The sequence below is a fragment of the Scardinius erythrophthalmus genome (assembly GCF_964197995.2).
Source record: "Scardinius erythrophthalmus genome assembly, chromosome: 11".
Taxonomy (NCBI): Eukaryota; Metazoa; Chordata; class Actinopteri; order Cypriniformes; family Leuciscidae; genus Scardinius; species Scardinius erythrophthalmus.
Window position 1 is genome coordinate 5,871,502 of NC_138231.1, and position 15,208 is coordinate 5,886,709.

General features: G+C 37.3%; 1 protein-coding gene across 1 annotated transcript; it reads left to right on the forward strand.

Annotated features, from left to right (window-relative positions):
* Window positions 1–8,768: 8,768 nt before the first annotated feature.
* On the forward strand, window positions 8,769–14,735 carry bmf2 (BCL2 modifying factor 2). Its single transcript, XM_081377908.1, has 4 exons — window positions 8,769–8,916; window positions 10,486–10,824; window positions 11,699–11,901; window positions 13,850–14,735. The coding sequence occupies exons 2-4, from the start codon at window positions 10,503–10,505 to the stop codon at window positions 13,949–13,951; spliced, it is 627 nt and encodes a 208-aa protein (XP_081234034.1). The 5' UTR covers window positions 8,769–8,916; window positions 10,486–10,502; the 3' UTR covers window positions 13,952–14,735.
* Window positions 14,736–15,208: the final 473 nt, after the last annotated feature.

Here is a 15,208-nt window from a genome sequence, read left to right on the forward strand (position 1 = left end):
ACATCTGAAAGCAAAACAGCTTATCTCACACCTCAGGAATGTGTGCTGCTTTCTTTTCTATTTTTAGAGCCCAGTTGTATTTGTGGTCCTAGGGTGGTTTGACATCTGTTTATTTTTTTTTCAATGAACCCGCACAGGTTTATAGGATGCAGGTGCTCAACACAGGAGATCCCATGGGACCCTATTGGATGCCAGGCTGCAGTTTGCTGACATCACCTGTCGCCATCTTCCCTTTGGGCTCCGGCGGAGGGTGGAAATGTTTCCATTGATCCGGAGCTGCTGTTGTTGACATCATCTCTGGGATTTCCAAAGTAGTGTTTTCTATACACACTCATAGGCTATAGCCTATATGTATTCTTACGGAATTTCTTTTACATTTAAAAAAAAAATACTTTACTACTATATGATTGCAGCTACCAATAAGAGTAGTTTTGGTACTCTCAGCTGTGTTTAACACTATTTACCATCTTAAAATCTTTGACGTTTGTACAAAAGTTGCAAGGAACATGAGCCTAAAATTGCCAGTGCCACAGCATTTTTAATTGTCCAATTACAAATAAAAAGTAGCTGTAAAGTAATAAAGGACATTATGGTAACGCCAAAATTGGTCAGATATGGAGTGACATGGATATGCTAGTCTAGTAAAGAGTTCAACAATATTATTGCTCTGCCTGCATTGACACCATTGTATGAGAGCTGAACTGAGCTGGACGATGACATCACGGTTTTCCCCAGATCTGCTGTACAGCCAAAACAAACTTTGTTGCATTAGTTTCCTGTTATCACTGTAAAGCTGCTTTGAAACAACCTGTATTGCAAAAAGCGCTATATAAATAAAGGTGACTTGACTTATCTCTAGCATCAGTAGGCTAATTACCTAATTATATCATCTTGAAGGTGACCTGATGAATAGAAACATTCAAACATCAAATTTAATAATCACCGGTGTGCCTCAAGGTTCAGTGCTTGGTCATCTTCTTTTCTGCATCTACACAACCTCACTGGGCACAATCATAAAGGCACATGGCTTCTCCTACCACTGCTATGCAGATGATACACAGCTCAATCTTTAATTAACCTGATGACCACACTGGGCCCTATTTGAACGATCTAAGCACATGGTCTAAAGCGCAAGTTCACTTAGGGCGTGTCCGAATCCACTTTTGCTTGTTTAACGACGGGAAAAATAGTCGGCACACCTGGCGCATGGTCTAAAAGGTTTGTCCCTATTCTCTTAATGAGTCATGGGTGTGTTTTGGGATTTACGTGTGTTACACCAATCAGAGTCTCATCTCCCATTCCCTTTAAATGCCAGTTGTGCTCGCGCCATGGCAAATTCGCTATTTACATGACGTAATTTGATAGTGGAAAGACCGAACGCGTCTCCAGAGCGCAAACGGATCTGCTCGTGCACGAGCTAAAAGTGAGCAAGCAGAACATATACGCGACAAGCCGGATTCCACCATATCTTTATGTACACGATAATTATCTTTTATATTGTAATCCTTTTATTTTAAATATGTGGCATGTTTGTGTGCTGCTGTGCGTCCCTACAGTATGTGTTTAATAAGCAGAGTGTACGCGCGTTGTGGACCCGCCTATAGGCGCACATTACTAACGCGCTCTTTAAATAACAAAAAAATGAATATTGCGCCATTGACTTTAGACCAGGTTTCAGTTGGTTAATGGCTCAGTCTATTTCTGTTGCCTCAAAATAGCAGCGTGCCAACAATGCACCAGAGCACACCTCGTTTTCAGACCAACACGCCCATGTGTGCACAAATGGGCACAAATGCATTTGCTATTTAAACAATGTGGCGCAGGACGTGAAAATGATAACTGCGTCGGGCTGAAACTAGCAAAAAACACTTGCATTGCGCTGCATTGTGCCGGGTGTATGATAGGGCCTTCTGTCTCAGTTCATATCTCTGCCTGCCTTTCAGACAGCTCTGCTTGGATGAAGGAGCGTCATCTGCAGATCATCCTTGCGAAGACAGAGCTCCTTGTAATCCCTGCAAACCCATCAGTTGACCACAACATCACTGTGCAACTGGGGTCCACAACACTAACCATCCAGGACAGCAAGGAAACCGGGGGAAGTGTTTAAAGATCAGCTGAGCTTTTCCACCCACATCTCAAGCAGATTTGCGCTCAATAACATTAGGATACCCTTCCTGTCAGAATATGCAACATAGCTACTCGTCCAAAAGCTTGTAATTTCAAGACTGGACTACAGCAATGCTCTACTAGCGGACTTTCCAACCAGCACGACTAAGCCTCTCAGCTCATCTAGTCTTCAATCAGCCTAAGAGAAATCATGTCACACCCCTCCTGATCTCAGTTCTAACGCTGGCTTTCAGGACAAACCACTAGAATAGCTCCCTCTATATTTCAACCCACTACAATAAAATGTATGCTCCCTCCCACCAGCTCAGGTCACTGAATGAGAGACGTCTTGTTGTTCCCTCACAACGAAGCAAAGAGTCACTCTCCAAAACCTTCACTCTCTCTCGGTTCCTCTCTGGTGGAATGAGCTGCCAACCTCCACCCGAACTGCTGAGATCATCACATCTTTTAAGAAGCGGATGAAGACGCACATCTTCCACAAGCACTTAATGATTTCACACTCTTAAACCAATGCACACACAAAAATATGCATTTCTTCTCTTCTCCAGCTGGTTTCCTAATGCAGTTGTCTAATAAACCTGGCATTGTGTACTACGATTGTTGGCTCTTTGATGAATGCTTTGCTCTTCTTCTGTAAGTCGCTTTGGATAAAAGCGTCAGCTAAATGTATAAATGTAAATAATTTATCATCTAAATAAGCAGGGAATATTACTGTAGGATACTATACACTGATATTCATTCCTTTTTAAATTATTTTTATTATATTATCATTTATAGCATTTATTAATATTTTGAATTCACTTTTTTTTTATTTTTTTTATTTATATTTATTTTCTATATAGCTTTTATCATTTTATTTTTTAATACATTTATTTAATTAAATTTTTATTTCAGTTTTAGTTTAGTACTTCAACTTATTTCAGTTAGTTGGTTAGTTAAAAACTTTTTTTTCATATAATATTTTATATTTTACTAATAAAATATTTTATTTAAGTTTTATTTCAATTTATGATCTTTTAAAATTGTTTTAAAAAATATATATTTTTAGTTAATAACAACACTGTTTCAAGTAGGCTACTCTATGAATTAGAAGTGTGACTGTCTTTTACAGGCATCCTAAACGATCTAAGATCTCTGAATACTGTGGTCAGGGCAAAACAGGCAGAGATTTCCTTATAAATCATAGATTGGACTGAATATCTGTATAGGCACAAGTCTTAGATTATTGACAATGTGTCTTATAGTTTAAAGCAGCCCGCTGTACCAATGTATTTGAAAATAATCTAATTAGCTTTAAAAAATGCTTTATTTATTAAACTGATTATATTTATTTAGATCACTGAGACTGCTAATTGCTTTGCCAGTTCCTTCTGGTTCAAGTTTAAAATAATAATCTGTCTACCTTGAAGCATGATGTCATGCAATCTTACAACCATGATGTCACTTCTGATTCGTCTTCGGTTGTGCTCATTCATCTGGGGACTCGTTCTTCTTGTTAGGTGCATCACGCACTGCTCTACACACATCTAAAGTTTAAACACAGGAGAATGACAAGTTAAAACTTTCTGGACCAGTTAGACCCCAAATATGATGTTGAAAATGATAAATGTGTGATATACAGATTGTAAAATGGCTCAAAACTAAAATTAGACATAAAATAGGTTGCAGCTAAAAAGACATGGTAACACTTTATTTTACAGTGTCCTTGTTACAATGTAATTATACATTTAAGTACTCAGTAATATTAAGCCACTACATGTACTTACTATAGGGTTAGGGTAGGATTAGGGTTTGGTTGAGGGTTAGTTGCATGTAATTAAGCATAATTTACTGTTAATACTATGGTAAGTACATGTAACATATGTAACAAGGACACTAAAATAAAGTGTTACCAAATAAAAAAGTAACCAAAGACATTAGCAAGTTGTTGTTTTTTCCTGAGAGAACCAATGTAAACAACCAAACTGACAGATGTCGAACAGGAGCTACGCAAATATTAGCAGTGAATCTTAGCAAACACTGTTGCAGTAATACAAATATGTGAACATTTTGTATGAATTTTACCCCCAGAGCAAAAAGTGTGTTAATGAAGGCCTGTTTGTCACACAAAATACTTCTTAACATGAGCAGACCGGCAGCAACAACATCATGTTTGGCTAGCATTTGGATGACTGACAGAAGCCTGACCACACCCTGTTTTAGCAATTGTGGTTTGTTACTAGGAGTCCACGTTGCTGCTCGGCCAATCAGGTTGAAGAGAAGTTGACCTTCTGCTGTGGGTGTATCCCTTCAGGGCAAAAGAGAGCAGCCGCAAAAACATATGAATGACTGAGAGATCGTCATGAGCAGCCAATGAGGGCGCAGCACGGATCTCACCAATCACAGTTGCTTTCTGTTCTTCCGGACAGTTACCAAGTCACTGTTACTGCCTGAGTAAGCTGGGGCTGCCTGCTATTGGTTGAAAGTGCAGAAAACTCAGCGCCTGATTGGCTGAATTAACACACACCGTTGCTATGGAGCTGCACCAATCACAGAGAGGCAGAAGTCAGCTGTTTGGTTTCTAGGCAGGATTTACTCACTGAGATGTTTTGGCGGGAGAGCGGGGAGGAAGGAGGGGGCTGTAGGGTGAAGTGGAGCATGTGATGTGTTTGTATGTGTGTGTGTTTTGCGCTTCCTCTTGTAGGATCTTTCTGATGCAACATGCAGTTGTGAGGGAGGTGTCTCCAGGGCCTCTTGTGATTTTTTTTTTTTTAACAGGTCTTTACTATGAAACAAGAACCAATGATGTAGCTGTTGCCACGGAGGCAGCGCCAGCGTTTGTTTTGCCTCGCTCTCATCTCTCGTACTTCCCCATCCACAGTTACCGTAGAAACAGAGTCACTTTGAGTCTATTTCAATCCTCTTCCTCTAGTCAGTGATTTGTCTCTACCTTATCCTCATCTGAAACCATCCCCGCATTTCAGCAAAATGAAATCCCTGCCAGCAATGTGTTGTCCTGCACTGACTAATGAAGTTTGCATGCGGGCTTAAAACAATCGGACAGGCTTGTATAAAGCTTACACACTATAAACTAAAAGTTCCTTACATGTTAATCAAAACATTCTTTTTTAGAGTTTTCTAGAACAGTAATTCATCTTTAAATTAGCCATTGCGATCTCAAGGTTGAGAAGCGCAGCAACAGTGTGTGCAGGAATGCTGAGCCCAACGGCTGTCGGAAAGGATGATGTCATTGCAAGTGAGTGAGAACAGGAAGACTGTAATATTCAGGTGACTCACTGCCCGTTTACAGCAAGTGCACTTCAACTGTGCGCTTAAATTCTGGCTTAGGCAGAAAATATGCATGCACAAAAATAGAGAAAATGGAAAAGTGTACAAACTGATCACAATAATAACTTGTAAGGTTGACAGATATCAAGGTCAGTGTATATGTCCAGTCCACTACAAAACAACAAAAGAAAAACAACAAGCTTTCCTGTGGATATTGAACATTTGCATGGACAACAAAATCTAATTAAATTTGGAGTATTCATCAATCCATGAAGTTCTTTCTTTCATTGAAAAAACAAAAAGTGAATATATTTATGTCTACTCAATAAATAAAAAAAGATCAATTTACACACACACACGTATGTAACCAGTAACCGGGGTCTCTGGTGTGGGAGGCACACCCGCTAACAAGGACAATAAAGACAGCAGCCTCAAGCATCAGAAGCTAGGGTAGTGAGGTTTACACGCACAGCTCTTACTAGCCTACGTCCGTTAAACTAACCACCCTAATCCTCACTCCCATCAGGGTCAAGGCACCAATTGAAACCGGTCCTTCTCGACCCGCTCCGAGCGGGATTTGAATCGCCGTGTCTGGCGTGGGAGGCGGGTGCACTAACAAGGACGCAAAACACAGCAGCCTCTAGCGTCAGTCGCTAGTGCGCCTCTTGAGGCCAGGGTAGTGAGGTTTACACGTACAGATCTTACTGGCCTACGTCTGTTACATGCACTGTAAAAAATAATTCTGTGGCTTAGTAAATATTACAGAAATTTTTTACTTTATTAACTTAATAAAATCTCTGTATATCGTTTACTTGATTGTTTGAGTTAAACATACCAAAATAATTGAGTAAAAATCCAACAGTTAATTTTATCTCAAATTTACAGATATATTTAAGTTTTTTTCAATAAAATAATTAAGTATTTGACTAACCAATTATTTCTTTATAATATACTTAATATATATGTGAAATTTCTATCAAAATATTTGAGAATGTTTAATTAAACTGATCTGTTTCAAGAAACAAAAAAATTACTTAATTCAAATCAATATTATTAATATATTTAACACGCTCTTAAAATTTAGTAAGTTTACTCAATTAAAACAATGCCCCCCCCCCCCTCCCCCACCCTCTGACGTGACGAAAACTCGACGGTTGGAGTGAGCGTGGCTGTTTGAACTCTCCAGTCTCCAGAACAACAGCTCTCTTCTCAGCGTCGCAGATTTGGTGCATTTTCACTGTGAAATTCAGGTTGGTGTATGTTTTATTTTATCTATAAAATCATTACTGTGCTTTAAATCATATTTAATGCAAAACAACATACAGAGGCGTAATTCGACACCTAAACGAGACGAGAGCCGCGTTTGTCTTTTTGCGTGATTGAAACGCTTTGCATAAACACATGACTTTCATAATGATAATGAATATAATTATTATCATTTGGATGATAAAATGTCCTCAGAACTATCACTTTTTGTTTATTGGCAGGTTATGTCAGTCGCTCGCAGTATCTTTCGGCTGTGCCTCAGCCTCAGTGACTGTGAGTGAAACGCAGGACGGCGGTATGAAGTTCAAAGTTCACCCGCAGAGCGCGAGTCTGTCTCCGGCACGAGGACCAGCGCAGATTCGGTGGATATTGGATAACAGAGTGGTTGATTACACTTGAATTAGGCTACCTGAATGTTTAAATATTTCATTTTTACTTGTTAAATAAGTTTAAATGCAGGCAATATTGTATACATGAAAAAACAGTCTAAAATGTGCTGTATTGCTGTACTCATTGAAAATAAAGGCCAATGTAATGTATAATGGTGGTTGTCTGGAGTACTATTTTACAAAGGTTTAGAGAAAATAAAAAAGTTAATATTACTCATTAATAAAAACAGTTAATATTACTCATAAATATTGTTTTTTTAATGTTTAAATGTTAAATTATTTCTACTCAATTGTATTTGTTAATGTACCAGATGCAGTTACTCAGATTTACTTAATTTTTTTACTTGCATTTACTCAATTCATACAGTATATTTCATTGATTTCACAGCTTTAAAATTTACTCAATTTTTTTGAGTGTAAAAATGTTTCACCAATAAAATTGAGTAAATAATAGTTAAACTTTTTACAGTGTGCACACACACACACACACACACACACACACACACACACACACACACATATATATATATACAGCATATATATATATATATATATATATGTATACTTACACATACAGTGTTAGGGTAATGCATTACAAGTAATGCTAGTAAGGTAATCAGATTACTCTTTTCAAGTAACAAGTATAGTATGATGCAGTAAGATGCAGAGGTTTTTACCTATTTTTTTCAAGAAAGAAAGATTTTTACAATAAGATTTTTTTTGTTTCAGAACAAACAAGCAAGCCCAGCCTAGATGAAGAAAAGTAGCGCAAAAGTAATGTAACGCATTACTTTCCATAAAAAGTAACTAAGTTACGGAATTAGTTACTTTTTATGGAGTAACGTAATATTGTAACTCATTACTTTTTAAAAGTAACTTCCCCAACACTGGCCTGGAGTGGCCATTGGAAGAATTGGGAAAATTCCAGGTGGGCCGCTCATTAATTGGGGCAGTAGTACCACTTCAACATTAAGTCAGTTTCACACGGGATGCGGAAAGCGCAAGTCTCTAGAAAGCATACTCCATACTTCACACATACGAAAAATGTGATACATTATTACTAATTGTTAATTTATGCTATGCATTAAAAAGTGTATTGTAGTACGCTTTTTTGTTATTTATCTGTATATAAGATACAGGGGGTGGTCTTGGGCATTAAAATCTCAGCATTGGAAGCATTGTGTAAACTATTAAGAATAAACTTTATATAGGCTATCAATAGTTCACACAATGCTTCCCGGAAGTACGCAATCTGTCGTGTGACTGACAACTTGCCGAACACAGCAAAAAGCATGTAATTTCAAGCATTAACAAATCTTCCAAAAATATTCTATCGCTGTTAAACATCTGCAGTAATATAAATAAAATTGTCTACTTGCAATTTTCAGTTGGAAAACGTTTCGTCACAATTTTTCTCAAATTTTGATTAGTTTAAAGCACTTTAAAGTTTTTCAATAAATCATTAAATCGGCATTAAATCGTTTTTTTTTATTTTTTTTTACACGACCACTAATCTCAAAAGTTTGAATGGTTTAATGTGATAAAATTTCTGAAATGCTCCGTTTAGACATAAAAAGAGACTGACAGAGTCAACACTCAAACCCTAACTGACCTTTTCCCTCGGGCACCAACAACACACCGACTCCCGCCTCTTTGGGCTAATTATCATATCACGTTACGTCACCGGAGATGGGCGGGACTTTCGCCGCGCTCGTGTCCGATACAAACAACTCGAGCGGAGGGCGCAGAATGAAAACGGAGCGAGTCTGTGTTAGTAAATACAATCAGAGTGAAGACGGAATAAAAGCGCTCTGACACAAAAAAGCGGAATAAAAACAGCACTGACAGACACATTCAAGCGCTGGCGGTGAGTGTCTCCTGTTTCTGTCTCATTTGCTCCAGTTTCATTCTGTAGTTTTTGATTTTAGTGGTTTGCTCTATTGAAAGAAGAACTGAAGTGACTGTTTTTGTCAGTAAAAAAACAAACAAAACAAAGTTTCAGTGTTTTGATCTGTGAAAGAAAGTGTTGAATTACAGAATAAAGATCATAATCTAATACAATGAAATATTCCCAATATGATGGTCTGGTTCAGATGACCATCTAAACTTTAAAAAATCTGAAATATCAAAGAGTGACATTCACATCAAGTTTCATGGTTTCGTAATGCTTTCAATTTTGGCATTACCTTATGGTATGTTTTATTTTGGTTTGTATTCCGTGCTGAAAACAAAACCTTAACCCATCCTAAAATGGTTTACCAAATAATTGGAGGGATTGATGTGGTCTTCAATTGTTTTTCAGCCCAACCCCCCTAAAACCAGCCAACAGACCAGATTAACCAAGCAAAGACCAGCAAACCATACTGGGCTGGTTGGTTCACAGCAGGGATTAAGAGTGCTATTCACATTGATATGTATCTGTCCATGTGATAATTAATCTATTAACACAATTCTAAAATATCTGGGTTTTTATTTTATTATTTGTCTTTTTGACTTCAGACTTCATGCACTGCAAACAAACATCACTGCATTTCTGAAAACTCTTCATGCAACTCTTTATGCTTTGTCAATTTGACCAATTTCACTGTAACTGCATCTGTACTTTAACTCTCAGCTGATAAGATTATTCATGAGTAGTCATAAACTGACTTGTTATGATGGTACAGATTTGAAATGTATTGTTTTCTGGGAAAACTCTTTTGAGCACAAGCCTTAAACTTCCTCTCATTTCTATGAGGCTCCTTTGAAATGCGGCCAGTTGACGTTTTAGCGGTTTGGGTTGTGACTATCTTAGTCATCTCACTGCACTTTGATGCCAGAAGTTGCACTTATGTGCTGATCAACTGTCTGAACGTAATGATTCATTGTTAAACCAAATAAAATGCACGTAATAACTGAAACCTATTTAGATCAGGCGTGTTTGGTTGTTCTTGTGAACGTGGGTGAGCTCTCTGTGAGATTCAGTGTTTGCATAAGGCCAAGTGTTCCTAAAATGCACTGGAGAGGAGAGGGAGAAAAACAATGCTCTAAATGCAAATTATAAAAGGCTTAGATAATATGATAACTGTACATGGTTTGGGTTAGAAAACAAATACTTTTAAAAGGGAAGAGAAATCGGCATGTTTTATGTTGTTTATGTCCAAACTGTGCGTCCAATCAAATTTTGGGACAAATTCATCTGTCACTTAGTAGTAAACCAATAAATAAACAGTATATTTAAATGTTTACTTTTGTAACAAATGAACATTTTTGCCATTGTGTTTGGTCGCCACTTAATATCCAATGTTAAATATGAGTTCTGAAGCAAAACCACTGCACTAGAAAGAAAAACAGAAACAAACTTTTTTGAGGCCCTGTGTAATATACGGAAAAAACCGAACAGCATGTGAATGCCATTATGGCACTGAGTGACAGTCTGTGTTATATTTCATGGCAGATTTGCTGACTCCGCCGATGGATGATGAGGAGGAGGAACAGCTTCCTCGCTGCTGTGAAACACCACTAAGAATCAAGAGCTCAGAAAACGGAGACGCCCACCGCCGAGCGGTTAACAGACACACACGCTTTGAAGACAGATCCACGCAGACACTGAGCTCTGTCCTGAATTCAGTGAGAGTCGGAGATATGGCACCGTTCCAGGGTTCAGGGAGAGACACATCATCGCCCTGTGGAGCTGTGGATACCAGGACTGCATTCAGGGCTCACTGTAGATCCAGGGGCCTTGCGTCACTTTCTATGGCCTCTGGGGCTCCAGGGCCAAGAGCACTTTTTCATGGTAATCATTATATGATTATATCACGTGATTATGAGATTGTATTATGGCCAAACATAAATTTAACCTCGTTCACAATATAGTACCAGAACTATTTTTTCCCCATTTATTTATATGTATATATTTATTAGGGATTTATTTGCACAGATATGCAAATTATTGGCCGATACCGATAACCGATAATTCTTTACATTTGAAAGCCGATAACCGATACATTGGCCGATAAATCTAAATCCACATTACAAAAACAAAGTCTCGTAATTTCCCAATCACACAATTATAATGATGTTCAACAGATTTGAAGTGATTCCAATCATATTTCAAGCAATTCAAAACCAGCATGGTGAACAGTGCACATCTGAAGTGTCTCAACTGAAGGAAATAATACATTATTTATCTGCTTTAAGATATCGACCAAATATTATTTTCGGGCCGATAACGATAACATTAAAAAAAACCTATGTAGGCCGATACTGATATACCGGATACCGATATACCCTAAAAAAGAATATTATATATATATATATATATATATATATATAATATAACATAACACAGATAAATTATATAGAATAGCAAATTGAATTAGATTAGAAAAACAGATACATTAGATAACTTTATAATTAGATAAGAGAGAAAAATTAAATAATAAATAAAAAACTATACCTAATGGCATTTTCAGTGGCATTTTTGCATTGTGCATTTTTATTTAGTGACCTTGGATCGCATGTAAACTTTGTTTTCAAAATTAGACCAAAGTACTAAACTGTATTAAAGATGTTGATTTTCATTCTTAAATATTTTATATAATATATCCATAATAATAATTATTATATCACTATACAATAATAATAGAAATATGTCTTTTCTCTTGAAGGAAATGCTGGATTTCGTGCACATTTCCCCGCGCTGTTCGAACCTGTCCCGGATGGCGTACAAAACGTCGAAGAAAGGGAGGCCGACGAAGGGAGACCAGAAGAAAAAGAAGACGAACGTGACGTGGGAATTAGCGTGGAGATTCAGATTGGACGTAAATTGCGTGAAATGGGGGATCAGTTTCAGCAGGAACATCTTCAGCTGGTAAGAGTGATTTCAGATCATACTAGTCAAGTTGCCTTTCCTCACGGCCGATGTGAATCAAATGCGTAAAAGAGTTGCACAGGTGTGTGACAGTCGGTGGTTTCATTGCAGTGGTTTCTGTCACAATGTGCAATGACACCATCGTCTGTTGTTATTTCAATGCCTCTCATGCAAATGCTCAGAGGGAGCAATGACATCATTATTGGTTTGCTCATCCTGTTTACTCAAGTTCTCTTAGATTTAATCCATTTTACTTAAAATGATGAATACATACATATACAGTACACCAATAACCTTTCATTAATGATGGAGGAGTTTAATTACTAGATTATGTCTATATAGCAAACTTATTTATAAAGGCTGCATGACTATTGAAACATTATTATTTGGTTTTAATTAAGGTTTGTGGTCAAATCTGATTAAAGTGTTTATCTGGGTAAGTAAATAAATAAGAACAATATGGGAGATACATGTAAAAAAGTTTTGTAAATTAACTTTTTATTATATAATTTTGAGAAGTGCCACATTTTATCATGTAAATATGCCCATCGGAGGATTTTTTACAATGGTTTTGTTGTAGATGTATTTTAAAAAGTACATTTAAATTACAAACAGCAGATAAAGACAACTTGGTCTTGTTTAATAATATGTGACTTTTTGTTTTTAGAGGTAAACATTTTCCATGTGTGAGACTTATCTAAGTTAACATTTATCCAAAGTGACTTACATTTATAAGAGAGGCATATTAGCTCACATGATTTTAGATTTATCAAGAGTTTGAAAGTTGGCAAGTTCATCATCTACCCAGGCTGTGTGTGAGCTCAGAAAGAGGATGTGAAGTGTGTTTATACAGCAGGCTAAATTTAGACAGACTAAAACTCCACGTCAGCGGACATGTGACCACAATCTCAAATGTAACACCTTCTTTAGTAACACTGTGTGTGTGTGTTAAATGCTGAGCCGCTAAAACTGAGATGTCTTAATGAACATGCAGATTGCACGCTTTATAGACCACGGAAATGCCGTCATGAGCTCAGATACAATCAAAAACCTGAAACTTCATTTTCTCACAGATGGCCCGAAGGGCGGTTGAATAACTTAAAAACTTGAAAGATGACAATACAATTAAAAATAAATGGGTCAGAATAATTTAAATCTAAATTACAGCTTTGCTAACTCTTTTGCATCTAGCATGCCTTCAGTAAGAGTAGTCACTTATGCAACATACTGCAATAGTCAAGGCTGAACTACAACACCAACTTACAACACAGATGGTCTGGCTGCTGATTGGCTGCTTAAACTGTCCATCAGGGGGATTTAGAGGGAAGGGGAGGAGTTTGAAGTGAAGCTTGAGGCCACAGCGCCATCTCATGGCAGAGACCTGCAATTTAAAAACAAACATGAAATCAACATTCACCCTATTTACTTTCTTAAAGCAATAGTTCACCCAAAAATGAAAATGTTGTCATCATTTACTCACCCTCACGTTGTTTACAACCTGTATGAGTATCACAACAGAAGATATTTTGAAGAATGTTCAGTTGACGGTAGCCATTGTTTTTTTTTTCTCCTATGGAAATCAATGGCTACCGTCAAGTGTTTGATTACCAACATTCTTCAAAATATCTTCTTTTGTGTTCAAAAGAAGAGAGAAACTAAAACCGGTCTGGAACAACTTGAGGGTGAGTAAATGATGACAACATTTTCATTTTTGGGTGAACTATCCCTTTAATAGACGCTCTTGGTCTTATTGTGCATTATTTATTTAAAACAACTTTGCTTTTTGACTGAAAGGGAAAATTAAGTCATTGTTTTAGGCAAATGCAGCCTTCACTTGGAAAATTTGTCAAATTATTGAAGAAAAATGGGTTGTGAATGTCAATTCAGTTGTTATATTTCACCTACAACTCACCTGATGAATAATCCTTTTTGTTTTATTTTTGTGCAGTTCACTCACAGGGGCCAGTTGGGTTTGTTCCAGCTTGTGACATCGATCTACAACTTCCTTTTTCCTCAAGAAGGAGCCCAAAATGCAAGAGCCCAGAGATGAGAGGCCACAGCCCATCTGTTCAGGACCCAAAAGAGTTTTACACAGCACTGTAAGATCGCAGATCTGGATTTATGTGGCTCAAAAACTGTTTTGGAAAGAAGGTTGCCGCTGGTCAGAGACTTCCCTCCTTTTCCCGAAGAAGCCATTCTCAAAATGGAGCATTGGAGTAAATTTTCTGCAGGTTGCATATCAATATAAAGATATTCATATTCTGCCTTATGTTTTCCAAGCCTACGTTCACATATGAGCGGATCTCAGCGCAGTGAATGCCTTAATAAAACCCTCAGAAGAAGGAAGAACTGCTTTACTAGGCAACGAGCTGTGAGAATACTCAAGGTCCACACTTATGTGTGCGTTTGAGTATTTGTGCTGACTTTAATACAACTTCTGAACTCTGACGCATCCCAGAACCGAATCTTGATCTTTCCCTGCTGGTGTATCACGGATAGTGCTTGATTCACTGCTGTTATCAGTGTTATTGCGACAGAGTTGAAGGACAGAACAGATGTGACGATACGTAATCCAGAGGCCAGTAACATGCTTCAGAAAGAAAGTTTTGACAAAGTTTTGTTAAAATGCAGAAAAACAACTTGACCATCAGGTTGTGCTACCTGTATATCAATAATGAGCCATTTCTGAGAACAAGAAGACAGATATGATTTTTGTGATTTTAAAATGCTGAAGAGGATCATGTTTTCTCATTAAGAGAGAATGTACCACAAAATCAATTCTCCAATTGTACCTTTTCTGAAAGATTAGTTTGCCTTAATGAATTAATTCTGCTATTCTGCTGTCATGTATCACAGACATTCTCTCAGGCACTGAAGTATTACTTTATATATCAGTGTTTAATGCATCTCTATAGAAATTGGTGATTATCAAAATGTGCTCAAAGAGCAATACACCAAATCATCTTTTACAGTTCAACTCAAGCGATAAATGCAATCAATAATATCTAACAAGTTACATAATGAGAATTAATCAAAGCTCTAGGAAGAGTTGTGTTAGTATGTATATCAATCAATAGTTATTATAAAGAGGTTTTTATAACTGTTAATGTCTTAAGAGGGAAAGTGTCCCATAGATAGCAAAAATATGCTTTAATTAGAGGGATAGTTCACCCTAAAAGTAAAATTACGTCATCACTTACTCACCCTCATGTCATTCCGAACATTCCTGTGTAATTTTCTTTCTTCGTCGCTAAAATGTTATCGATTTTCGGCAGGGCAGCGCCAGTTTAATTTTGGCGCGAATAAA

Coding starts and splice junctions, on each gene's coding strand:
- bmf2 (XM_081377908.1), top strand. CDS start 10,503: ATGGATGATGAGGAGGAGGAACAGCTTCCTCGCTGCTGTGAAACACCA. Junction 10,825..11,698: donor GCCAAGAGCACTTTTTCATG/GTAATCATTATA, acceptor TTTCTCTTGAAG/GAAATGCTGGATTTCGTGCA. Junction 11,902..13,849: donor AGCAGGAACATCTTCAGCTG/GTAAGAGTGATT, acceptor ATTTTTGTGCAG/TTCACTCACAGGGGCCAGTT.